General features: G+C 44.7%; 1 protein-coding gene and 1 long non-coding RNA gene across 3 annotated transcripts in view; one reads left to right on the forward strand and one right to left on the reverse strand.

Moving 5' to 3' along the window:
• The window catches only part of ADTRP (androgen dependent TFPI regulating protein), a 72,569-nt gene that overhangs the window by 2,378 nt on the left and 42,977 nt on the right, over positions 1-27,214 (forward strand). The window contains exons 2-3 of the mRNA XM_019796052.2: positions 7,414-7,548; positions 9,088-9,189. Of these exons, the coding sequence (XP_019651611.2) occupies positions 7,414-7,548; positions 9,088-9,189 (237 nt within the window). The remainder of the gene's footprint in view (positions 1-7,413; positions 7,549-9,087; positions 9,190-27,214) is intronic.
• LOC105236116 lies at positions 449-3,459 on the reverse strand. Of its 2 annotated transcripts, none has more exons than XR_854544.3 (4): positions 3,309-3,459; positions 1,762-1,969; positions 801-969; positions 449-652 (listed from the first exon to the last, which is right to left on the reverse strand). It is a non-coding gene; the product is annotated as an uncharacterized LOC105236116 (long non-coding RNA). The 2 variants fall into 2 exon arrangements; XR_002142036.2 differs by having other exon boundaries at positions 1,762-1,977; positions 3,309-3,449.

The following is a 27,214-nucleotide window of genomic DNA, read 5'->3' on the forward strand; positions in this document are numbered from 1 at the left end:
GTACTTGTTATAGGGCCTGGCACAGAGCGCCCCCAGAAGAAAAATCAAGCGACTTGGTATGTTGACTACACTAGATCTTCAGTGTTTTCTGCCTTCCTGAGCAATATTATCTCTTCTGACATCTTTTGGCTCTTGAAATGAGCAGAGAGGGGCTTGCTTACCTGTGGCTGTCTCCCTTCTGGGCTCTGTTAGGTGTCATCTTGAAAGTATGACTTAATGCAAACTTTTCTAATTGGTGAAGGTGGGTTGACTGTGTTTCAGAGGACCAACTTAAAGATAGATTCCAGATATGTTACTCAAGGTAAGATCCTGGGCCTTAACATTTCTCTCTCTTGAAGCCTCATGGGCTGATTTATTACTTGTGTTTCCTAATGATTAATTGGTGCTAACAAATGACTAATTAATGATTAGCTAATGGTTGTGTTTATAAGGACACAGAAGTCTCATAACTTGCTGTAATACTCTTAAGTTTATTTTAGGTAAGCTTGTTGAAGTCGGTACCCTTTCCTGCTTTCCAGGAAATTTACACCCCTCCCTTTAAACAGCTTTAATTTTTACTTGGCTGAATATCACTTATGCCTCATTTCAAGAGCACAGTCCACCTTAGTGCAGGTCAACATTCGGAGGATCCCCATTTTCTTCTTGAAGCATCCTACAGCATTCAAAGGGAAGACAGGATTGGTGGCAGGGTGTGGTGTGGGGGGGTGCCACGGAGAGTTGGTCACAGTGACCAATTCCTGCCCAAGGAGAGTAAAGAGAGGGGAGATGTGAGTTTTTGCCTAACGAGGGAGTACACTTACCCCAGGGAAGAGGTGGCCAATTCTCTGTTGGGAGAGAGAGGCTGTATAGCCGCATCGTTCTAAGCATGAGCTCGACTGTCTTGAGTCTCTGGGATGGCACCTCGGCTCTGCCACCTCCAGGGTCTGTGATCCTGGGCTAGGTATTTCTTTGTGTTTTGCATTTCCAAATCTGCCAAATAGAAATAAAAGGAGTGTCTCATCAGAGAACGACCATGAGGGATGCTTGACTTAACACGCAGGAAGCTCTCAGAATGCTGTACATGCTGGACGATGAAGAGAGAAGATAGGAGAGTGGCGATGAGCTTCTAGTCATCTCATCTTTGAGTGGAGGTCATGCAGAAGGCAAGACGATTTAGTGGGACATGGGTCACCTCACAGCACCATGGTCGGTGGGTCGTGGATCCAGGTATGGGTGACCCACTGGCCTCACTGCAGGGTGCATGCTTCGGCTTCCCGGCCAGAGGATGGCCACTGTGGACCCATCTTTAGCTGTACAGGTACAGCTGCAGGCACTGGGGCTGTCCTGGGAGTAGAGTTGGCAGGCTCCAGCAGAGAGCAGTGAGCCGTGCTGAATAGGGAGGCCCCTGAGGCTGGGCGTGGAGACCTGGCAGTGCTGCAGATATGCTCAGGGTGCTCATGTCAGCTCAGGCTTCTAGTGCCTGGGACTTCCACAAATGTTGTGACCCCTCCTCTCTATCCACTCCGTTTCCATCCAGGGACTGCCCCTGACCTTAAGCTGGGAGGTGGGGGATAGAGGGGACTTTTAGCTACAATTTAACTTGCTGGCTTTATACAGTGTGCTGGTTTTTCCTCTTTTTAAAAATAAAATTCCTCCTGAGACATCGTGCCACATAACTGGGATCTCCAGGGGAGATTCTGGGTGGCGCCCCCCTTCCCCAACAGAGACGCGACCTTTCCCTCCATTTATCATGAAGCTGCCCAAGCCTCCCGCAGCTCTGACCTCATTCTCCTCGAGCTGTCACCCTGACAACAGCAAATTCATCACATGGGTCCTCCAAGATCGCAAAGCAGGGCCAGGGGAAGAGAAATCCTTGAGGACCTTCCATCAGTCCAAACGCCAAAGCAGCTCACAAACAATGAGAAGACCGGGATCCATTTATGTTACAGGGGCCAACTTTTAATTTCCATCATCAGGCTAATACATTCATCTGTGGAACTCAACAAAGTCAGAAATACACTTAACTCTCTATTCACAAAAATGCTTAAGGTCACTGTTTTCAGCTCTCAGATAGCTGAAAGGAAGACAACCGATGGTAGGAAATTGTCAACACCAGCACCCAAAATAAAATAGCTATAACTTAACTGAGCAACCATGACGTTCTGGTAGGTTCTTTACACACCATATAGAGGTACGTGATTGAAGACCCAGCTTCTGGAGTCAGGCTGCCTGGGAGGGAATGTTGGCCCTGCCATTCCCTTGCTGTGTGATCTTGAGTGAGTTATCTAACATCCCTCAGCCTCAGTATCCTCCTATGGAGTGGATCCCACCGTGTGGCCCCCAGATCCCTCCATGTCCCTAGCATCATGGTACTCATTCCCCAGCTCCCAGGAGGAGTGTTGGCAGCTGATGACTCCCAGCTGAGGTCCTGCCCCAGAAAGCCCTTAGCAGAAGAGAATTGCCTAGACACGGCTCAGGGCCCTCCCTGGGGTTGCTGCAACCAATGACTAGTTGATTTGGGGTAGAAAGGCCAGGCTCTAGGACAACTCTGAAGTGCCAGCTCAGCTCCAGAAGCCTTTGGGGACCAGCTGACTCCATGCAAGGGCCTTGCCTTTCACCTTTTCCTACTGCTCTGTCCTGTTCCCCCCACCCCCTTCCCTCCCTCTCACAGTTGTTCTGAGAGCACTCCTCAATGAACTCTCTGCAGGCAGATCTAAGAATCTGGTTCCGTTTCCCAAGGAACCTGACCTATAGGATGTAAAATAGTAAACATATAGAAAGGGTTCCTCCTCCTCTTTCTCCTCTCTTCTTCCTAATAAAGACACCAGAGAACAGAGCCTGCCCTAGGCTTTACCATGTCTAATACAATTTCTGAGTTTCTGGCACCTTAACAGGCACTCTGTGAATGTTGGTTGCACAAATAAATGACCAGAACATGGGTCTACCTGGTCCGAGGCACTTTCTAGGGAACCCCACCCCACCTGTAAGGGAGCCTACCCACCGCCGACCCATCCAGCCGTTACTCTGAAGCCAGTGGTCAGCAGCTATGGAACCCTGGCTGAGCATTCTTAGAATTCTTCTTCCAACCTGTCCTTCAGTGTTCTCTTGGTTTCTTCTCTTTTTTCCCCCCTCCTCTTCATGCCAGCTTATGTTCTTCATATCATTTCTTCTCTGTTTTTTATCTCAGTTTTTTCCTTAAGCTAAATGCTCATGAATGATGCTTGAAACGGTCTATTACATATGCAGTGCAGATCTGTTTTAGCAAAAGCTTCCTCTACCTGCCCCCAAACACCACTACCTCCATTACCACAGTTAGAGAAAATACTCACCACAATTAGTCTCCATGTGTTCTTTTATTCTGGAATAGTTTCCCACTGCAAGTCTTGCATCATTTTGAAGGCAAGACCTAAGAAAGTCCCAGCCTGTTCAAGTCAGGCACAGAGGTGGGCTGGGCGTTGGATGACTTGACTCATCCAATAAGATATGTAATGTCTTGTTCAGGAAACTTGTGGAATCTCCCTCTCTGGAATTATTTTTTAAATAGAAGAAATTCTCATTTCCTGAGATAGTTGAAGAAGGTTCTGGCTTAAAGGCAAAGAAATTAACTTGATGACTTAGAAAGGCGAAGTTTCCATCATTTCAAGATTTTTGTGAGTCTTGTGAAGACATGTGAATGTAAAAACAAAATTTCCTTAAGCTATGGTTTCATAAATTGCACTACTTATAAAATACGGAGTTCAGCCTTCCCAGGTGGTAAATTTGTTAGCGAGCAGCAAAAACGGAAGCCAGCTAACAAACTTAGACCAGCAACATTTCAGAAAAAGGCACGAGGAACAAACAGACTTAGAAAAGAATTGATAGAAGAGATAAACCACAGAGTTGTAGCTCTGAAATAAACCCTGATCGAGATATCATCGGGTCTGCTTTCCTGGGCAGCCCAAATAGTTGAGAAATGTAAATGACAGCCATTTTGTTGTGAGATTCTTCAAAGGAGGCCAGTTGTTGCCATCTTGTTTTATTGCTACTGTGTTGGTCTGCTTGGACTGCCATAGCAAAGTACCACAGCCTGAGTGGCTTAAACAACAGAAATTTATTTTCTCACGGTTCCAGAGGCTAATGGTCCAAGATCAAGGCATCAGTGGGTCAGTTTCTCCTGAGGCCCCTCCTCAGCTTGCAGATGCCACATTTTTCTCCCCGTGTCATCACATGGTCCTGCCTCATGCTGCATGTGGTCTGTGTCCTAGTCTCCTGTTCTCAGAAAGACACCAGTCATATTGGATTAGGACCCACTCTTACTGACCTCGCTTTCACTTATTTACTTCTTTAAAGACCCTATCTCTAAATACAACCACAGAGGGTTATAACTTCAACATAAGAATTTTTTGTGGGAGGGACACAATTCAATCCCTGATAGCTGCCCTTTTCTCCCTTGACTGTTCTTTCTGCACTCGTTTTAAAATATTTCATTGTATTCTCCTTGGGGAATGATCAGACCCTTGTCGCACTGGGTAAGCTGATACCAACCTGTCCTGGAGGCCCTTCAAGAAGCTTCCCCATTGAATGAGCTCATGGCACCCCCCTCTCCTTGCCCTCCAGCTCTGCTGTGTGGCTCCTCTCTGCCCTAGTTCTGGCTTATTTATTTCTCTTGGCAACACCCTGGCACCTCCCTCCTGAGTTCCTTTGTGAGGGCTCCACAAATATCGCTTGTTGATACAGATGATGGCATGTCAGTGCAGATTGAGATCAGTGGGGACAAGGCTGCCCCACACACATAGTTGGTGGGTGGGGGGGGGGGGGCGGGGGGGAGGTGGAGAGGTGATTGGCAAGTTTGCCGTGTGGAGAAAAGTTTTATTGATGAAGGAGAAGCCAGGGAGGCTCTGAGTCATGTGTTCTTTTCTCCCAATCCAATTTCCACATTTTTGACTGGGAAGAGCCAGAGATAGTTAGGACGAGTTTGACTCATGGTGACTCTAGGAAGCTCTTGCTCAGGAAAGCGGTCCCATGGACTTCACATGGTGGGTGGAGGCGGCCTCTCCCCAAAGAGGGAAAACCTGGCAGACTCTCAGTGCTCAGTATGTGATTAATTGCTCTGTTGATAGAAGAGCGCGGGCCTCCTCGCTGGGGCCCAGGCTCCATGCTGCCTTCCTAACTGAAGCCGCTGCCTGCTGTGTCCTGAACAGCTGGAAGTGAAACCAAGGGTGAGGTGAGAGCTGTTCTGGGGGGTGGGGATGGGAAGACTGGTACAGGAGGCGACTTCCTCTAACATCCATATGCAAAAGACTGCTCCAAATTCTACAGACCTAGGGCTCAATGTCAAAAGTAGACGATGAGTATTGGAGTGACCACCTCTTCGTGACATTTTAAACTGCTTCCCACCCCTCTCCGGAGCCACTCTTCTGGCTCAAAACTTCCTCCTCCCCTCAGGGACCATGGGACTCTTATATACCTTCTTGGTTTTCTACCATCTGATCATTCTTTGCTACTTTGCTGCCCCTTTACTCCTCGTGCTCCATGGTTGAGGGCATTGCCCCCGCATTCACTTTCCACTTTGCTCTCTTTCTCCAAGCTCATCCCACCGGAGGGTTTGCTCCCTGGATCCTCACTGTCCCACCTGTCTTGGGACGGCCAGATCCAAAGGTCGAAATGGAAGTTCCTCTAGGCAAGTGGTTCTCAACCTTAGCTGTCGCAGTTAGAATCACTTGGGAGAATTTTTAGAAATCCTGAAGTCCAGGCCATACCTCTTAGGAAATTAGAATCTCTGGGGGGAAAGGTTGAAAATCAGGCATCAGTATTTTTCACAGTCATTTTTAAATCTCCCACCTGGAGACAGTTGTCTTTCTTCTGACCTCCCATAGTGCTTTACCTGAACTGTTCGAAAGACAGTTTTGGTTTTTTTTTAAGTCTGATTCAAGAATTAGACTCTGGGTTTTGAATCTGCATTTACACACCATGAGACTTGAGGCAAGTTTGTTCATGTCTCTATGTCTCAGTTTCCTTATCTGTAATACGGGTTGGGAGAGAGCATAATAATAGGACTTACCTCATCAGGTGGTTATGAGAAATTAGAAACCTAGATCAGAGCCTGGCACATAACGAGAAATCAATGGAAGTCCATTATTATAGCTTTGAGTAGTCAGTAGGAATTTTCAGGGATAAATTTATGTCTAATCCAGTGAGCGTTTCCAGAACTTTAGCATAGGTAAGGATCACCTGGAGAGTTAACAAGTTCCTAGACACCACTCCCAGAGATTCTGATTCCATAGTCCAGGGTGGGGCTGAGGGCCTGCATTTCTCACAAGCTTTTGGGTGACACCAGTGTTGCTGGTCTGAGGACCCAACTGGCGTATTGCTGGCCTAATTCACCTCTGGATCCTCCCTCACCCACCCCTTCAGGCTAAAGAGTGGGAGGAGGCCAGCTCTGCTAGAACTTCTTTTTCCTAGAGTTCAGACCTCAGAGGTCATTCCCCAACAGCCAACCTGATCCATCCTGAGAGCAATGCCCTAGGTTCCACACCTTGCCTGACTCATACTCTCGGAGTGGCGTCCTGATTGCCCCTTTGGTACCAACCCAGAGCTTTCATGGAATAGGATGGGATCTAATGCAAGCACAATCAAAACCAACCTGAACTCTGTATTGTGACCCATGAGACCTTCAATCAGAAGCCACATGTTTGTGCAAAACAGTAAGAAAGGGCAAAGTTTGCCCTTAGCTGGTCTTACTTCCCTGAAACGTGCCCTACTTCTCTTTGACCTCACCTCCAGGACCTCATGGTACTTAGTGAGGCACCAGAGGCCCCGGCCTGCTCTATCCCTGTGGATTTAAATCACTTCCTTAGCCAGATTTTCTTTGTGAGGCCTTCAGGTACCCCCTTTCAATCAGAGAAGGACATCAGCTTCTCCCTCAGATAACCAAGACGCCATTTTGTGCCTCTCCCTCAGGAGAGCACAGAGCTCCTTTGTGGTGCTCTTGACCCTGATTCCGGCTTCTTTAATGAGATTGCAGCGATGGGCATTTAACATATTTTTTTTTTCTTCCTGGGAAGAGGCCAGAATATGTCCACCATTGTGTCTGGTTCTTTGCTCTTGTGCTGTTAATTTGGTTTTGCCCACCTCCATGCAGCTAAGGTGTGTCTCTCATTACATTCTCCTTTTAAGCTGACTCTTTATTTTGTTTCCATTTTAGCTTGAGTCCATTACACTAAATACTGTACACATTATTATCCCCTAAACGACTTTACTCAATCAGTTTTAGCGAGCAAGGTCAGGGCCCACTGAGCTGGAAGACCAGCCCTTGAATTGGCTGTCAACCAACACAGCCAACAGCCCCCTCCTTCTCGAATCAACATTGCTCCCAGAGGAATGGAGCTCTACGTCAGTGAAGAATGTATTAATTAAAGCAAATGAAAATGCCCTCATTTGTTGTAATGAATTTAGCTCTTGCAGGCCATTTTCTACGGGGTCGCCTGCCTGGAAGATGTGCTAAAAAGAATTAAGGGGGAAAAAGACATTAAGTTCATGACCACCTTCAGAGACCTGCTTTTTACCACGCTGGCTTTTCCGATCTCCACAGTAAGTCACAAAGATGTGTTAGTAATATAATACACACGTCCATTTGGATGAACAACACTTCTCCTGGGCAGCAAGGCTGTTTAGGTGCCCATTATTATGGACCAGAGCAAGTGCATTCACATGAATGTCTTATTTGAGTATTGCATCGTGTTGCCCGGTGTCGTCATGAAAGAAGGCTTATTACTGACCAGAATTATCACTGCCTTCTTATCTTTGCTAATGTTTGATTCAAGATCCTTGTGGATGTCTAATGGGGAAGTTGGAAGGATCTTTCTTAATCAAGCTACAACTAAGCTAGCCTCGGCTGCACCAGAGTCCTGGGAATGCAGGGTGCTGGGGAGACAGATGACTCATTTTCCCTTTTATACATCTTGTTTCGCTTGCTACAATGAGCATATGTTACTTCTGCAAGTGGAAACCATAAAAAAAGAGGGGGGAGAGGGGTATGAGAACTTCAGAATTGGCTCTTGGAAAAGACAATTGGGGGAGAGCGAGACAGTCTGTCCAAAATATCTAGTGTGGGGTGCACAGTGAGTGCCTCATTCATTTTGTTGAATGAATGGACACTGGAAAGAAGCTCGACATATGCCAGCCACAGTGAGCGTATTTGCTGATACTGCCCACGTTTGGATGACATTGCTTCTGTTTTCATTCATTGGTTAGAATGGAAACAAACTGAGATCAAGCCTGCCGGCTGCCCAGCAGGGCCTATGCTTAGAAATGACTGCCTCCCTCTGCCTGTCATTGTCCTGCGTCTTATAGTATTGAGACTTCAGACTTAGATGCAAAATGAAACAGCTCAAACACTGACGAGTTCTCAGGTAACACAGCAAGTCCTGGCATTCCAGTTTTACTTTGCAGGATACTTCCTCCTCCACCCCCATAAATCTAAAGTCCAGGTTTATAGTAGCAATGGAGTTTATTCATTTTTTTTAAGGCTTAGAAATGGAGGCTTTGGAATTCAAGAAGATAGGAGGATTGAAAAATTAATGGTTGTTTTCTCTCCATCTCTACACTGACTTTGTAACACAGAGGACAGACACTTTGACAAGACAGCCAAGGGGCATGAGAGGTTGAGGATCGTTCCAAAGCTCTGAGCAAGGGGGAGATACAACTCTCATTAGCTAGCTTGGGAATTATCCTGGGCACTTGTCATTTCTGCCCTCTCCCAGTCTCCCTGCGTCCCCTTACCATGCCTACTTGAGGGTGGAACTACCCCATGTGGCTGATCTCAGTACTCCCAGTGAAAGCTTAGACTAGAGAGGTCTAGTCTAATGGTCTGCGAATCCTGTTTATCTATACCCTCCCTGTGTGCCACGAGGACAAATAATTGATCCCCAATTCTCTGGAATCCCCAGAGAGTGGACATAGCAATTCAACAGTCAGGAAGTCTGTCTTCATTTTACATTTCTATAAGGTGTCTGTAGGATATCTTTAAAACTGGTATCTATTTTTATTTCGTCATGTTTCCTTGGTTGACTTAAAAAGCTCTGATGGAAAGCAAACTTAATGATGCTATTTTTGTATTTTATTTTCCAGTTTGTATTTTTGTCATTCTGGATCCTCTTTCTCTATGATCGAGAGCTTGTTTACCCTAAGGCCCTAGATGGTATCTTTCCAGTATGGTTGAATCATGCAATGGTGAGTAAAGGGCAAATTCAGTGACTATGGAAAGGCATAAGCCTCTGTACTGGGAACTCCAAAGTGCCTTGTTTATGTTTCCAAACTTCTCAGTCCCCATCATCCTATTCACTCCTTTTCCATCCCATCACTGTTTATTTAAAGAGCACTGTGATGGGGTGCCTGGGTGGCTCACTCAGTTGAGCATCCGGCTCTTGATTTCCGTTCAGGTCATGATCTAAGGGTTGTGAGATCGAGCCCTGCGTTAGGCTCCACGCTCAGCAGGTAGCCTGCTTGAGATTCTCCCTCTTCCTCGCTCTCTTCTCCTCCCCCCGCTCATGCTCGGGCTGCCTCTAAATATATAAAATCTTAAAAAAAAAAATAGCACAATGAGGATACAAAATGAACAAAAACAGCTACTGTAATTGGAGTCACAGTGAGCAGAGGGGATATCCAGGCAGCACTCTTTGCAAGTTGCCTCTGAAGTCATTGAAAAGACACCCAACCATAAGGACGGGCAACTTCTGGGCCGCTGCAGTCCTGCAAGAGAGGTGACTTCAGTGAACGCATGTAATGAAATTCTGATCTAGGAACAAGGTCAAGCCACCTTTAAAAAAAAAAAATCCACCCAACACCCAAAGAACATCCCCCAGCTCATCAGCAGCTCTTTAGCAAACATTGATTAGGACCATTTGTCGCAAATGAAGTTATTCTTTACCTCTGTGGAGGTATCCCCATTTGGTTTTGGTTTTTTTTTTTTCCCACACATTTATTTTTGAGGGGCTGAATAGTAAACAGAACCTGTTCTGAGAGATTCAGGTCACTGGATCTGAATGCCAGGAACAGTGAGCTGGACAAGCAGTGCTGGTACACGGATGGCCGCATCTTGGGTGAAAGAGGAGGTCTGAGTCATTGGCACTGCATGTATGCAGGAAACATTCAGAGTCCTAGTTCAACATTTACAAATGCATTTCTACATTAGTCAAACGTTCAGAAGGAGGTCTCAGGTTCTGCAAAGCAAATGGCATTAAAAAAACAACAACAACAGGGCACACCACAAGAGAGAATATGAAGGCTCCTCAAGTTCACAGACTTTCTTCCACTCTTAACCCTTCCAACTGCCTTAAAACTCACATGATTATAAATTTGGAAAAGTAATTCTGTTAACTCTGCCTCTTCGTGTGCCCTGCCCCCAGAAAAATGTACTTTCACTTTAGATATGTACTTAGTGAGTTCGTGATTATTAATTGACAAAGATACACAAGTTCTGATCTAAATCAGAGTTCAGGACCGAAAACTATATATTAAATAAGTCCCACCTCTCAGGGACCCATCCCACCACATTCTTTTGGTCAGACCACCTCCTCACCTGTCCAAATTCCCATTAACATTAATCTGAGACACATAAATAGGGAATATTCCTGTTTTTTAATGGCACTATATACTGTTCTTCAAACATGAGCTCATATAATTTATACAACTTTCCTTAGATGACAACCATATCCTGATTTTTATAAATTAGAAAAAAAAAAAAAGGCTCAGAGAGGTTAAGCAATTTGCCTGGGGCTACCAAGCTCATAAATGGGACAGCTGGATTTAAATCCAAGACTAACTCACTCTTTGTTGTTTTTTGTTACAGTAAGTGCAAAATTTGTGGTTTGATCTGGTTTCATAATTCACCAAGCAATCAAAAAGGATGTCACTCTGCTTGATTAACATAGCAAAGTGAGAATTCTCACTTGAAAAAAAAAGAAATCCATAATCCCCATCTGTATGGTAATAAGCCAAAACTTGACTTAAGAAAATGAGTGATTCGGGACAAATGACTGAGCTAGATGTTACCAAAATGAAAAGGCAGAGTGTAGGAAGTGTCTTTTATTCGGAGCCAAACACATATATCGAACACCTTTTTCATGGCTTTGTGAGCTGACGTAGCAGTTTTCCTACAACCGTTATAAGCTTCCTACCTCTTTGGGGTTCCATTTTCCACATAGATGTGAAGTTGGATTTCTTCCAAACAGTTGTAATGGCAATGCCCAGCACTTGTGACCTTGCTAAACAGCCATATGGACTTTTGATAATTTGGGAGGCAGATAATTAGATAATGTACATCATATCCATGAACTAATTAGCAAGGCAGATATCATACAATGGGGTCTTAAAATTATTTTGTGCCTTTCCAGTCTGGGGGTTTCTGTTGACCTGCTTTTTGTCCTATGGTTAATCCAGTAAATCCCCTAGAGAGAAGGGCCAGAGTCCACGGAGGAGTGACACTGGTGACAAAGAGAGGAGAAGAGGAAGCAATCTGCCTTGGGTCAGACACAGACTCTTCTGTTTTCTCTTCATTTAATTGGAGAAACTCCCAACAGAGCCATTATGGAAAAATGTTGGCATGAGCAAAACCAGCATTAGGTGTCCCTAATGTGGTCATCTCCAAACTTCCATGCTTCTTTTTGTCCTGCTCCAAACCCAGGATCTTCAAGACTGTGTCTCATGTCTCTTTCCCAGATCGTGTCCCTTACTCTGGACATTTTCTGTCCTTACTATCGAATCCCCTTTGTCGGTTGCCTTGAGGAATGTTCTCAGATACCAGTACAAACGAATATGGAAATAGCTATTACTGGGTCAGTTTGTCAACTCCTTCTATATGCCAACAGTGTCCTTCCACTACAATCCAAAGGAGTGAGCACCTGGAAACCACCATTGTGACAACCAGAGTGATGGTGGGTGGTCGGCCTGGACACTTTGCACTAGTTGCCTCCATATGTGGCTGGCCCTGCTCTAAAGGGAATCACCCTGTTTTCTTTTCCACAATATCAAAATTATTGCTGTCTATAGCCAGTGTCATGCCTTCCTGAAAGATTCTACCCTTTCACAACAATATTTAATGGTTGCTATTCTAGCCTTAGCTTTGGAATATTTTTCTTGTTGCCATTTGTGATGCTGCCCTGGGTTTAATGAGTAGTATTTGTCAAATTAAGAAATAACAGTCTCCCCTTTGACACAGTGTGGCTCTAAAACTTTCGTGATTCATCAAGTCTTTGGACTTCTCCCAGCCCGATCCTTCTAGCTCGTTGGATACTCATCATTGAAGCAGCGCTGTTCAAAGTTGACTGTCATCTCTAATGGACATTTTTCTACCTTTGCTTTTCATTCGAAACAAATAGTAACATCAGTGAGATATTTGCATTCACCGTTGACAGGCTGCCATTGGCCGGTGCTCTAAGAAATCCTATGAGAGCCAGGCTGCCTTATTTGAAGTAGATCAACCTGCCTCTTTCGTTGCTAAGCAGTTCTCCATCTTCATGAAAGAAGGGGAAGAACAGCAACGTGTTCCTCCAGGTTTCGCCAGGAAAACATTAACTCCCCTGGTCTTATCTAAATGACTACTAAAGATAGAACCAGAGCAGACAGATTTAAATAGCAGAAAGAGGACTCAGTAACTGAGGAAAGCATCAGATCCTAACCTGAAGGGAGCTAGGGAACTTATCTCTCTGGAAACCAACCTAAATTGTTCAGGTTGCCCCCAGAGAGAGTTGAAATAGATCAGGGAACCCCCTCAGAGCCCCTCTACATTTGCAAATAATACACAGTTATTGAGAACGTGTGAGCAAGCATTTTGTAAAGTATCGAGGATGGCCTAGGTATGTTATCATCATATAAAACTCTCAATGCATGGTCACAGAATTTTAAAACTGATAAAGCTTTCATTGGTATTAATGGAGGTTTCAAAACAACCTGCTCTTAAGAGACAGGTCTTACTTTGGCTCTCTACATTGGAGCAAGAGCCAGATACAGTCTTAGTTATTCCGTGCATTGTCATTTATTCATTTGAAAAAATAATTAAGTGCCAACTGTGTGTGTAGCACCATGGTCAATATTTGACAAAGCTTTTGATTTCTAGAACCCTTAAATCTGGTTGAGCCTAGTATATACACACAAAGGTGAAATAATAAAATAACAGTTAATACTAATAGAAGACATTGTCATACGAGGTGTCACATCGCAGTATGTGATTATTGCCAAATGAATGACGTGAACAGGAGGAGGGCCTCCGTGTCCCCTGTGTCCTGGCCTGGCTGTGCTGACATGTGGGTCATGACTAAACAACCTAAAAGGCCTTTGAGCCCTCTTTGGAGGGTGTGCTGCAGAGTCAAAATGTCAAGACAGGGCAACTCGACGACTTCCAGTTACTTACTCACTCTTAGCATGCAAGATGTTGTCTCTCCCTAATTTCAGACCCGATCTCAGATTTTTCTTTCCCACCCATAATATCAGTATGAATGAATATGGAAATAACTGTTACTGTGATAAGCCTGCTGTGACATAGTTGGGCTGCTAAGTAGAGGTAGGTGAACTCTGGTGAGTAAAGAAGGTCATCTATGGGCACGTCAGTACCAAAGGGCCACCCTTCGTCCTCACAAATTATCACCTCGCCCCCCATGCTCTCCTGATTCCTCACCCCACCACCCCTCTGAGCAGAGGAGATCCACAATCTAAGTATCTATGGGTAGCTTAGTGTTTTTCGACCTTTGGGAATAGATCTTTTTGTGAATCAGGAAAGCTATGAAACTATGGATTCCATTTATGGGACTCAGGTTAAGATCTTCTGATGTAACTGGGCATATACTTGAAAAGAGGACCCCCCCCAGATGATTTTAATGCTCAGTTCAAATCTAAAAGACAAAATCAAGAATTACTCATTTTTTTAAAAAAACCATTATGATATACATAGAGCTGTTCTCATCTCTATGGGGAGATATGAGAAATCTCTATGGAGTGATAATAGAAATGATCAACTCTCCTTGGGGTCAACCTGAACAATTTAGGTTGGTTTCCCAACTTCAGGAAGCTTAAACTATAGATATTTTACATCTAATCTTTTATATATATGTATAAATGTATCATATCTATATATAGATATATATACACATGTATATATTCCCATTTAGTCTTTTAACTTATTAAAAGCAGAAGCTGTGTTATGCGGCATCTTTGTGGCAGTAAAAAAAATACAAAAACGGGCACCTGGGTGGCACAGAGGTTAAGCGTCTGCCTTCGGCTCAGGGCGTGATCCTGGGGTTATGGGATCGAGCCCCACATTGGGCTCCTCCGCTATGAGCCTGCTTCTTCCTCTCCCGCTCCCCCTGCTTGTGTTTCCTCTCTCGCTGGCTGTTTCTTTCTCTGTCAAAAAATTAAATAAAATCTTTAAAAAAAAATACAAAAACAATCCCCTCCTTAGTTATTATTCCCCAGAAAGTCCACATCTGGAAAAAAAAAGAGGGGCCTGGTTAAGGTTCCCATGGGAGACTCCACCTCCCATCTACCTGCTTCCCCAGGACATAAGACACCAGCCAATGTATGTCCTGCTGATGGAGCGCCCTAGCCCATGTCACTCACAGGATGATAAGTGAGAGCTGTCGGAGGATGCTTGAAGCAGAGTTCAAAGTTAACAGAAACCATGCAGCTCTTGTAGAGTGAGTTAGCTGGAAATAAACTCTCCTCAAAAAATACCTTTGCAAACCATACCTTGATTGATGCCATTTTAAGCAAATGTTATCTCACTATAGGGAGCCTGCATTATTTCATATCTCTATATTTTTATATATTATATAACCATGTAATATATATATAATAATAATAAGCAAGACATTTAATTAACATGAGGCAATGCTAATAAGCATTTATAGAGTGCCTTCTATGTACCAGGCCCTCTTCTAGGCACTAAGGATGCAAAAACAAGCAACCTAAAGAAATCTGTCCTTGTGGAGAATATATACAGCCTAGTGGGGAAGACAAGCAATAAATGAATAAAGAATAAATGATGTCAGGTACTTTAGTGAAAGTACTAACAAACTAAAAATAAAGCAAGGTGAGGGGGGAGAGCACGGTGTGTGTATGTGTGTGTGGGTGTGTGGGTGTGTGTAGAACTAGTAGGTCTATAGGGTGTAGGGCAGTCAGAGTGGTCAGGGGATGCCTCTATGGTAAACTGGTGTTTTCAGAGAAAATGGGATAAAATGAGGGATGCAGGAAATTTTGTTCTGCTTGGACATGTTTGAGATGCCTATCAGACAACAAAACTGAGGCACAGAATAGGCAAGTTGTACATGTGAGCATAGGGGAGATTTCCAGATTGGCGCCACGAGCTTGGTTGTCTTCATCATAATGATTCTTTCTCAAGTTAAATAAGATCACCTGAGGAGGAAGTAAGGTTGGAGAAGTTACCCCAGGACAAAGCCTTAGACCTTCCATTTCCTGTGCCTGGGAGGGAAAGCTGGAGCATTTTAGAGGAGAGTGAGAGGGAGGTGCCCATGAGTTAGGAGGAAACCCAGTGCCCTTTGGCCTCCCAGAAATCAAGTATACAAAAGTTTCAAGAAGAGGAAGTATTGCATATCAAAAGCTTCTGAGAGGTCAAGTATGATGACATCGTAAGATGACTTGAGTTAGAATTTTCCATTGGCTTCTGCAATATTGAACTCTCCGGTGACTTGCACAAGAGCGGTTTGATGGGTTGGTGGTAAGGGGAGATAGAGCCTTTGTCATGCTGTATGCGTTACCTTCCTGTTGCTGCTTAACGAAGTAACCCATACCTGATGGCTTAAAGCAACATAGGTTTATTATCGTGTAGTTCTGGAGGTCAGAAGTTCAAAATGGGTCTTCTGGAATAAGGTCAAGACATCAGTAGAGTTGGATTCTTTCTGGAGACCCCAGAGGAGAATCTGTGTCCTTACATTTTTCTACCTACAGTCTCCTCACGTTCCTTGATTCAGACCTCTTCCACCTTCTTCAAATCTGTTGTATCATTACATTCTGAAATCTTCTCTGGCAATTTTCTACTCTAGACGAGTCCATGTCAGAAAGAAAATATGACCGCCAACAATGACCAGAAAATGGTATCGAGAAAGAACTCATCCTGTGACTCTGGGGAGGGCAGAGACACACCAGTGAAGGCCATGAATGGCTGGTTCGGTGGTGACCACAGAAAAGATCCTCTTTCAGAGCCTTGTTCCCAGGGTCCTGAGCAAGTCATTGGCCACACCCCGATATTTCCTTGGATATATTTTTAGGTTTAATCACCACAGTGTTATTTATGGGTTGTCCTCTTGTTTTAAGCCATTTCTAGCTACCCCTTTATTCATTCTATTCAGTCCCTAATCTAAGGTAGGTTAGGCTCTCCCAGGGCATTCACCTGGGAAACACTGAGAAGCTGAACGAATGCTTTAGGCTCAGCAGTGAAATCCGAAGCTAAGCCATGATTAGAGAGCAGAGTTAACTGAGGAAGGACAATAAAGCCAACTTGCCCCTCAGGAAGTCTTAAGGTAAATAGAGGAGATTGTGATAATGAACTGGCAAAGGATTAACAGTCTACTCATGGTTTTATGTAACTAGAACCAAGCAATCACAGTGCCTGCTTTCATCATCTCTTGGATGGAACCAGAATGGCCAAAGTTTTATCTTTTATTTATTTTTTAAAAATCCTGATTCAGAGAACTCCCAATGTGTGCTGAAGTGGCAGCTTGCTTTCACAATTCCATTATCCTATGGTTCTCTATCGACACGCTGCTTTCTAAATAAAAGAATACCCCTTAGAAAATATATCCCAATTTCAATTTTTTTAAATGATCAAAACCATATACATATCTTCTAAGAAGTTATTAGGCATTTGAATAATTAAAATCATTCTGTGTCCTTGAGGATGTGCTGGTGGGTCTCCCCTCCTGCATGATGTAATTCATCTTCACTTCCATGGCGACCACGTGCAATACAACCAACGAGAAGGATGGCTTTATGCTGAAGAATAACCAGATGGAGAAACTCATAATAGAAGATCCTAAACCCTTCTGAAATACCAAGGGAACAAAAGCCTAAGTGGGTAGGAAAAACTAACATCCCATGATCTCAGAACAGAAGTGAAAATGCCCAAGAGCAGCCCAGGTAGGAGAGACTTCTCTGTCAGATTCCAAGGAACACCCCCTGCCTGATGAGAGAGTCAACACAGAAAAGCCCCCTCTGCTTCTGGCTATTTCGAAAGCCTACTGGCAGCCACTCCAAGACAGCTGTGGAGCCCAGTCCGCACCTGGAGCCGGGAGCCGCCCACGGGCTTTCCACAAGCTCCCACCCCCTTTCCTGGTCTGTACATCTTCCCCGCCGGCAGAGCAGTCCCTTGTGCCTAACTGGAAATTCAGAGTTTGTCTGAGTCCACCTTTCTCTCCCCTCCAGGTCCTTGCATTACTGGGCAGTGGAATATTTCTGCAGGGCATTGTCTAGTCTCCTGGATGTTGACTCCACTTACCCGCAAGCCACACATCCATCATCTCACAGATTCCTAGCTCTCAGACACTTCCTGTTGTCTTGAGTTTTGCATTCTCAGCTCTGCCCGGCATCGCCCCCTCACAATCCCATGGGAACATCCGTGTATGGAGGTGTTTGCTTCAGTAACTAATTCCTAAATTTTGCCTAATTCTTAAATTCTGACTCCGCCACCCTACTGGTAGCCTTACTTACTTACCAGCTGTATCATTTCTCACCTTCATGTGCTCACGAGATTCATCCATTTTCTCTAACCTTTTGCCCAAGAGCAAACTGAGGAGGAGTGAGAACATGGGAGCAAGGGAGCTCGTGTGTGCTGAGTCGTGTGAGATTAGGTGCCTGACCATCTGTGGGAGTGGGAATAAAAGTTTTGCTCAAAGTGGGATCCTGCTTTTATGCTTAGTGATTCTACATGACCACGGAGTGCATCCTTGCAGACTGCTTGTTTTGGTTTTTATTTTTACTTTTTAAAATTTTTAAAAAAGATTTTATTTATTTATTTGACAGAGAGATACAGCGAGAGAGGGAACACAAGCAGGGGGAGTGGGGAAGGAAGAAGCAGGCTCCCAGCAGAGCAGGGAGCCCGATGTGGGGCTCGATCCCAGGACTGTGGGATCACGCCCTAAGCCCAAGGCAGACGCTTAACAACTGAGCCACACAGGTGCCCCTGTTTTGTTTTTTAGATTAAATCTTTGTTGCCCTACTTCCTGTGCTTTTGAGGGAGGGATGAATGAAGGAGTCTAAGAGAAGCAAAACATTTTTGCTGGGTGCCCTGTTCATGTCTGTTGTGTGCTGTGTGCTGTGTGCTGGGAGTGGATGATGCAGGATACAGACAGAACCCCCACTTTCACCGAGTGTATAGTCTGGTGAAGGCACAGATGTTAAACAATCTCCCAAATTCACGTTTACCCAAAATGTTTACCCAAAATAATGTGATGTAATCTCCCAAACTGTAAGTATTCTCGAGAAAGACCAACAGGAGTGCCGAATATGGATTTGTGGGTCAGAAAAAGGCCTCTCTGTGGATGAGTAGCTGCTAGCAGGTAGGGAGCAGGGCAAAGAGGACTTCAGGCAGAGGTTAGCACACAAGTGAAGCCCCTGGGGTGGGAAGGAGGTCGATGCACTGGAGGAAAGGAGAGCAAGGGAGACATGCCAACTAGGCTGGAGAGCAGCTGGTAGGGTTGTGGGAGCTTGCAGCCCCGTGGAGGCCAGGCTGAGGACTGTGTATCCTGTTTTTCTTGCCATGGGAAGACTTTGCAGAGATTTTCCTGGGGTGTGACATGACCCTCTTTGTATCAGGAGAAGCCCATTCTGTCTGCCATCTACAGAACATTGTGCAGGTGGTGAGACCAATAAGGACATCATTGCAGGCATCCAGGTGGGAGTCCTAGAACTTGGGCCAGGGAGGTAGGTGTGGAGATGGGTGGAAATGGAGGGACTGCAGGAGTATTTTGGAGGTAGAATTTACAAGCTTGCTGATGGATTAAAGGATAAGGCAAAAGAAAAAATCCAAGATCACTCCTCTGATATTTAACATGAGAAACTGGGTGAATTTGCGTAGATGGGGAAGACATTTGTCAGGGGGGAAGGAGCCCAGGGGGAGGGGGAGAAAATCCCAAGCAGACTCTCTGTTGAGTACAGAACCTGAACAGGGGCTCAGTGCCACAACCCTGAGATCATGACCTGAGCCGAAATCAAGAGTTGGACGTTTCACTACCTGAGCCACTCAGGCGCCCCTGGCTGGAGCTTATTTTTAGGGAGACAACTTTGTGTAGTTGTGATATGTGTCATGTGCCCAGCACTGTGTGAGGCACATGGTTAAAAGTTTAGCAAATGTGGGCTTTCTTCCCCTTTTCTGTGGCTGTGGGCTTTGAGTATTCTGCTTAGCACCCAGCAGACCTAACAGCCCTTCTAAACTTGAATGGCGGGTCTATGTATAATTGGGCACACGCACATACGTACGCGCAGTTCTAGAGCCTGCCATCAAGCAACCTTGGTGGCTGCATTTTCAGTCCTGACAAGTAAAGTCTAAAATTACTGGACATGCCACAAGAATCATTTATTACTCAATTTCCCTACATCGTGGTGTCCCAACACTGATCCTCACACTGCGAGACTCTCCAAGTCTCCGAAAGGTCTCTGGTCCTACAATCATGAGCCATTGCTTATCTTCCTGGGCCCTTCTTCATGAGTATTCTTGAGGGACAGCATCTAAAAAATTGCTTTTGGTCATCGTTATTGTTATTGTTGTGATTTCTTTCTAAATAAAAACCAAGGAGCAGATGAGACATGATTCTACACCAGTGTAAATGGATTGGCTGGCATTGATGCCAGTTTGAGGCCGAGTTCACAGCTCCACGAATGTTCTGTTCTTACCTTTGGCTTTCTAGATCTGGCCCTGCGTGGTACACTGACTTGACACTGTTGGGCCAGTAAGGTTAAGACCAATCCAAGGTCACCAATGTGGATGTCTGAAGGGGCTGGGTGGGCAAGGAAACTGTGGGAAGCAAGCAGATAGAAGAAACCTCACAGAGATTCTAATCTTCACTAGATTCGACTTTAATTTTCTCATCTTTGAAAACAGAGCAGTTCTTTAAGCACGGGGACAGTGAGAAAGGAGAAAAATCCCCTCAGTTCTGTGGAAACAGTAGGGAGTCGTCTTCTATGGTCTAAAGGGGTAGCTGTCATTAGGAAAAAAAAAACAAACAAACCCAAGTTGGAAATCTGCATTTTAGAAAATGTGAAATGCCCATATTTAAAAGTACTGGCTCCCAGTTTTTAGGACACTGCTCCAGCAGACAATACATGTGCGACCAGATGGAGTTCGTGCACTGGCTGCCTTTTACAACCTCTGACTTGTGGGGTCAGCTCTGTGACTAGCTGAATGCACTTTCCTTTTAATCAGATTGTTTTTCTCACTTATCATGATGGAGAAGATCAGGAAACACAGCAGGTTCTAATTCCACTGATTTAGACCCACATAAGACTCCCTTCAGGAAATCTGGGAGTGAGGGCTGGGCAGGTGGGCCGAGCCCTGTGATTGTGTAAGACACACACTTGTGTGGAGAGCTAGGTTATCACAATGTGGGTAGAACTTGGACTTCTGAGAGCTTTCGTTCGTGCTTCTGTGACATTTTTTCACATATTCCCATCGTGAAAGTGTATCTTTTTTGCCACTTATCTAAGAGTTTATGTACCCTATGGACACTCTACTTTCTGTATGATTGGAGAGAGATGGTGTCTTCTGTCAATTGTGGCTTTTTGTACATTTGAACCTGCCTTTCTTGTTGTGAACATACCTTACCGTCCTTGAACAGCTAAAGTAACAAAATGCCCTGGATGCCATTAAAAAGACCCTCCCTTAACACAAAAATTTATGGGCATGTTGGCCAGTACCCCATGTCTCCACTCGGAGAATTAGCTGTCTCATTATGAATGTTTAAAAACAGAAAGCGGGGCGCCTGGGTGGCACAGCGGTTAAGCGCCTGCCTTCGGCTCAGGGCGTGATCCCGGCGTTATGGGATCGAGCCCCACATCAGGCTCCTCCGCTATGAGCCTGCTTCTTCCTCTCCCACTCCCCCTGCTTGTGTTCCCTCTCTCGCTGGCTGTCTCTATCTCTGTCGAATAAATAAATAAAATCTTTAAAAAAAAATAAAAAATAAAAAAAAATAAAAACAGAAAGAAAACCTAATGTTAGTCAGTGGCAAGAGGGCATGGCCATTGCTTGAAAATGCTGTTTTTTGCTATTGTCTGAGGACGTCTGACTCGAACAGACAATACTACAGTGATAGTTCCTTTTTCCACCCATTTCATGCTTGACAATAAATATTCTTTTATTCATTTTTATTCAATATGCATTTATAGCAATGATTGGCAGAGACACTAAAATACTTAACCTATCAAATAGTATTTAATAAAAGTCTTTTGTCTCCCATCAGCCCAGGGAGGTTAGTATAAAGCTTATATGTGGGAACATTTTAATTAATATGCATACTTTTACTGACATATTTTAAAATACTTTGCTAACCTAATAATGTCACAGTTAGTAGCATTAAAATATCATGATGATCACAGAAATTGTAAGCCTGACACAAAAGGTGCCTAAGAAATATTTGTCGAATGATATTTGACAACTGGAATATGAGTTGCATTTCCAGGGAGAATGGGACTCAATGTTCGTGGGGATTTTTTGAGGCGGTGACTTCTGGAGCATGGCACAGATAATCTGAGACATCTTCAAGGCAGGTCGTCAGGAAATGGACCGTCTGGTGAAGCATTTACTATCTTCACATCTGTTCAGTTGCTTCTTGGGCTGATAAGTTGAAAGGGATAAATTATTAGGAAAAAGGGTGCTGGAGCTTGGTCAGGTGTTAGGGTGAATGGAAGCAAAATGTCTTCGCTCTGTGTCTAAGCTGCAAAAATCATTGATCTCTGATGCTTTCTGCAAGTTAATTTTTGATTTCATGAAAAGAATTGCCTTTCAGTACCAGAAAACCTCGATTTTGGCCCCATTTCTGCCACTGTCTTACTATGTGCTTCTGGGAAAGTTAATAAACCTCTCCGGGTATTGGGTTCCTTAAAATAAGTGTGTTTCCAGGGGGTGCCTGGGTGGCACAGTTGGTTGAGCATCTGACTCTTGGTTTTGGCTCAGGTCATGACCTCAGGTTGCAAGATCGAGCCCCGCTTCCGGCTCTGCGCACAGCGCAGAATCTGCTTGAGACTGTTTCTCCCTCTCCCTCTGCCCCTTCCCCCTGTGCTCGCATGCACTCGCTCTCTCACTCTCTCTCTCAAATAAATAAATAAATAAATAGGGGTTTTTTTTGTTTTAAAAAAAGACTGTTCTGTCCTGTCTCATCCCTTTCTCTGATTCTTCTTAAAAAAAAAAAAAAGGTGTTTTTCCTGTTCTTCTCAGTGATGTTATTAGGAACAAAGAAAACAACATATGTGCCACATGGAGCTTTCAGTGATACATAAGGACTTGTGCCAAATTGTTATGTACTTGGAATCACCATTACTCCTTCTCCATAGTAGCAATGGATAAGCCGAGAACCACACACGGCTCCCAGAATCCCTTTCTCCATATGGTTCCCGGTGAGAGTCAGCCAATAACGGGCACTCTCCTGAGTGGTGCAAGAGAAGAAGCTATTATTCTCTAGTGGCAGCCGGAAAGAGCTGTGTGGGGAAACAGACGCGAGGTCAGCTGTGGCTGCCAGACAAGCACCTTGGAATCACACACTTTACACTACACGCAGCTGGCATCAATGGTGGCAGTTCCCAGAGACTTATGAGAGTTGCCACAGCCTGTTGGCCAGCTCCCTTAAATCACCCCTCTCAGAAGTTTCCCTGACTCTTACTGTCCCACCCTTTCCAACGGTTGTCTGTGCCTCTAAGACCATCCTCCTTGCAATCCCTCAATGAGCTTCTGTGTTCCTGCGGGGATCCTGACTGATACATGCCCATAAAATCCCCGCTTCCTTCCGAATCATGCCCACACCCTTCACGTGAAAGAGTTATCCATCCAAAGGAAACAAGGTCTTTTTTTTTTATAATAATTTTTTATTATATTATATTAGTCGCCATACGGTACATCCCCAGTTTTTGATGCAATTTTCCATGATTCATTACTTGCGTATAACACCCAGTGCACCATGCAATACATGCCCTCCTTAATACCCATCACTGGCCTATCCCAATCCCCCACCCCCCTCCCCTCTGAAGCCCTCAGTTTGTAAACAGAAGGAGGAATGAACCATGAGAGACTATGAACTCTGGGAAACAAACTGAGGAAACAAGGTCTTGAGTGACTTTTGTTTCTGGCTGCAGAATGGAACTATAGCCCGAAACAAACATTACAAGACACCCAAAACGCTGAATAAAATATTTTTAAAAAGATTTTTAAATGCCTGACTTGCTGACAAGAAAGTCATGGAAAGTCCCCAAAGCTAAAAAAAAAAAAAAAAAAAAAAAAAAGAAAAAAAAAAGAAACTAAAGAGGGGCTAACAAAGAGAGGGAGGTACCATATTTGAAGGCAGGAGGCCATATTTGAAGATAGAATCACTGATTATTTCCTAGAATTTTTGAAAAATTAACCCTCAGATTCAAGAAATACCAAAAATGGACACACAGGACAAAGGACAGACATCTAGCCACTTGTGTGACACTGCGGACACCTTACACATGAAGAAGATGCTAGAAGCAGCCAGATTAACAAGATGGATATCCCAAATAGCAGCTACTGTTAGACTGATAGCTGGTTTCTCATTAGCAGCAAAGAAGCTGGGAGACAGTGAAGTAACAGCTTCAAGCCTTGAAGAAAAAAACCTGCCAGCCTATTTACTCCCTGAAAGTATCTTCTGAAACAGAGGCAAAATAAAGACATTTTCAGATGCGCAGAAACAGACTTGATCACCGACAGACCCTCAGTAATGGGAAAGGCTAAAGGGGATGCTTCAGGAAGAAGGAAAATGATCTCAGAAGGGAGGTTGGAGATACCAAAAGCAAATGGCAAGCAATTTGTTCAACTTATGGTGATTTAAAAAAAGAATGAGTTAAAATGCTGGATGAAAATAGAATGTAAATTGGGAGAAGGACGATTGGAATGAAGGCATTCGAAGGCTGCCTTGGATTGGGGGGAAGGGGGGAGGGGGCTAGAGATAATGACTTCTATTGTGTGCTACCAAGTTAAATGAGCACGTTATAATGTCTAAAATAGCCCTATGGAAATGCAGTGTATGACTTCTGCATCTGTAGGAGAAGAAAAGCTGAAGAGGAAAAATAAAATACTACACTGATGAGAACTTGAGTCCGTGGTCAGGGGCTGTTCCGAAGCATAGAGAACAGCACAAGCACAGGACTCCGTGTGGACTGGGTTCAAGGTCACGAGTGTAGGCGTGCTTTATGGAGACAGGGCTTTGCGCACGATTAAGTTTCCTCTCCCCCTGCAAGCATTTCTACTGTTCTCGAAGGCACAAATCTCTAATTATGCAACTAACCCCTAATTGAACTATTCCAGTTAATAATGTATAGTCAGACATGGGGAAAGGAGTGGCAACATGGGTAGGTCAGGTTACATTTGAGGGAAAAATGCAAAGTTTCTAAAGTGGTCCTTCGAAAACGGATAGGCATAAGCGAAGAAAGAGAATGAACAATTCAGCAATCCGTTTTGTTTTTCCCTTTATCAGGGACGAGAGCCCTGTTCCCCAAGCCTTATTCCGCAGGCTGCTCTTTAATAATACTAAATTGTGATTATAGATGAATTTGGTGGAGTGTTCTCCTTTCTAATCCTGGCAGGTGTCCCTGGAGGGGAGGCCCTTAGACGTTTCTGGCAATTAAGGAAAGGCTCTTGATCATAAAGTGATCCCTGGAGGTGACCAAATTGCCTGCCTTCTAGGCTGGGCAATGTGACAAGCACAAGTGTGTGTTTCTTTATATTCTGGTGCACGCTGTTTAGTTTGTATATAAGTGATGTTCGGGGTCGGGTTTTTATGTTCTCAGGACTGCTTAATTTGCTTTCCCGCTAACATCAACATGGGAGTTCTGCAGAGACCTACAGAACCACCTGGGCCACCTCACCAGGGCTGGGGTGAAATGCAAGCCCTGTTTGCAAACTGGGATATGCCCCACTGAGAGATTTAACCAGAAACCAAACTCCCAGCTCTCCCCTGAGCCTCCGCTAGCTGTGAATGCCCCAAGATGAAGACTTTGCCAACGTACACGCTGCTTCTTCGCCACCCCACCCCCTAATTTCTTAACCCATTCTATTCTCGTAAGTCAGAGTCTTCTCGCTATTTTTCCATCTTGTCCCCTTAGCTTCGGGCCTTGCTGAAGCAAGATAGCAGCCTGCTGCTCGGCCACTTTTCTGACACCTATTCTCTGGCTTCATGTCTTCCAAACCGACCACTCCTGGAGAAGATGAAAGGAAGGACATCCCTTCTCTCTACCACCCAAGGCAAAGACAAACCGCGAGCTTTGACTTCACTTTCCTGAGCCGTGCCCTGATTCTTACCAGGCTTTTGAGGGGGTGGTGGTGGGGTTGGCTAACTAGGAGTTTTCTTCTGGGCAGAAAAGCCACATGAAAAAGAAGCAGAGCCCCTTACTGAATGGAACAGACCAGTAACAAGTGTCATCTGGGCTTACTCTGCTTGTTCGTCTTACTCTGGTCACCAATTATCTCCACACGGCCAAACCCAGGGCTCCTGCTTTTGCCCCCAACTTACTCACTTCTCAGCAACGTTTGGCATAGTAGACTTCTTCCTTCTTGAAACTCTACTTTTTTGGCTTGGTCGAGTAGCTTTCTTCCTACCTTGGTCTCTGCTGTGTCTTCTATCTGCCCTCCTCATGATGGTGTGCTTCCATGCTTGCCCCGGGCCATCCTCCCTGCCAGGACTCCCTCCCCAGGAACACATCCATCCCCATCCAGGTGCCCAGTCTGCAGCCCAGCCCGCAGCCCAGCCCTCCTTTGAGTTCCTGACTCGCATCTCTAACTGCCTACCTTACTCGGCTGTTACAAACATATCTGTAAGTGTGTCCCAGACACCTCTGGGTCAACATGTCCTGAAGTGGACATGTTATACTCACTGCTAAATCTAGCCTGGGCTCCTCTCTCTCATAAAACGGAGCTGCCATCTTCCCAATTGCTCAAGACAGAAACCAGCATTGACCTTGCCGCGTCCCTCCATCCCTCCACCGTCATATCCAATCCATNTCTTTCCCCAGGAACACATCCATCCCCATCCAGGTGCCCAGTCTGCAGCCCAGCCCGCAGCCCAGCCCTCCTTTGAGTTCCTGACTCGCATCTCTAACTGCCTACCTTACTCGGCTGTTACAAACATATCTGTAAGTGTGTCCCAGACACCTCTGGGTCAACATGTCCTGAAGTGGACATGTTATACTCACTGCTAAATCTAGCCTGGGCTCCTCTCTCTCATAAAACGGAGCTGCCATCTTCCCAATTGCTCAAGACAGAAACCAGCATTGACCTTGCCGCGTCCCTCCATCCCTCCACCGTCATATCCAATCCATTAGCTAACATGTCCATTCTTCCTCCAAAATGTTTAGTGAATCTGTTCACTTTCTAGCTCCACTTTCAACACCCTAGTGTCCACAGTCTCTTCTCATTTAAAGCATTCACCACCTCCAAACTGGTCTTCCTGCTTCCATGATCAACCTTCTCCATATAACAGCAACATAAATCGAAACTGAGTATTCCGTCCTGATACTCTTCAGTAATTTTTTGTTACACTTAGAATGATACCCAAACTCCCTCCTGTGGCCTCCATGTCTGATGAACCTGGCGTCTGCTCTGAGCCTGCCACCCTTGTGGAGCTCTTTCCTACACCAGGACCTTTGCACATGCTCTGTTCCCTTTACCAGAAATGTTCTCCTTCGGCTCTTTCATGGCTCACTCTTATCATTGAGGGCCCAGCTTAGAAATGACCTCTTTGGGATGGCCTTCCCTGTCTACCCTACTTAAAGTATGCCCCCCACTTTCTTTTGGTACAGATCCCTGTTTGTTTCCTTCATAACATATAATATGATTGGTATTTATGTGTTTTTTTACTTGTTTATGGAAAATCTTGCGACTAGACTGTAAGATCTACAAAGGCAGGGAACACATATGCTTACCTTTTTTTTTTTTTAAATGTAGAGAAGGGGAAGGGCATAGGGAGAGGGAGAGACAGAATCTTACGACCCTCAGATCATGACCTGAGCTGAAATCAAGAGTCAGACACTTAAC

Source organism: Ailuropoda melanoleuca, chromosome 5 (genome assembly GCF_002007445.2).
Source record: "Ailuropoda melanoleuca isolate Jingjing chromosome 5, ASM200744v2, whole genome shotgun sequence".
Classification (NCBI taxonomy): domain Eukaryota; kingdom Metazoa; phylum Chordata; class Mammalia; order Carnivora; family Ursidae; genus Ailuropoda; species Ailuropoda melanoleuca.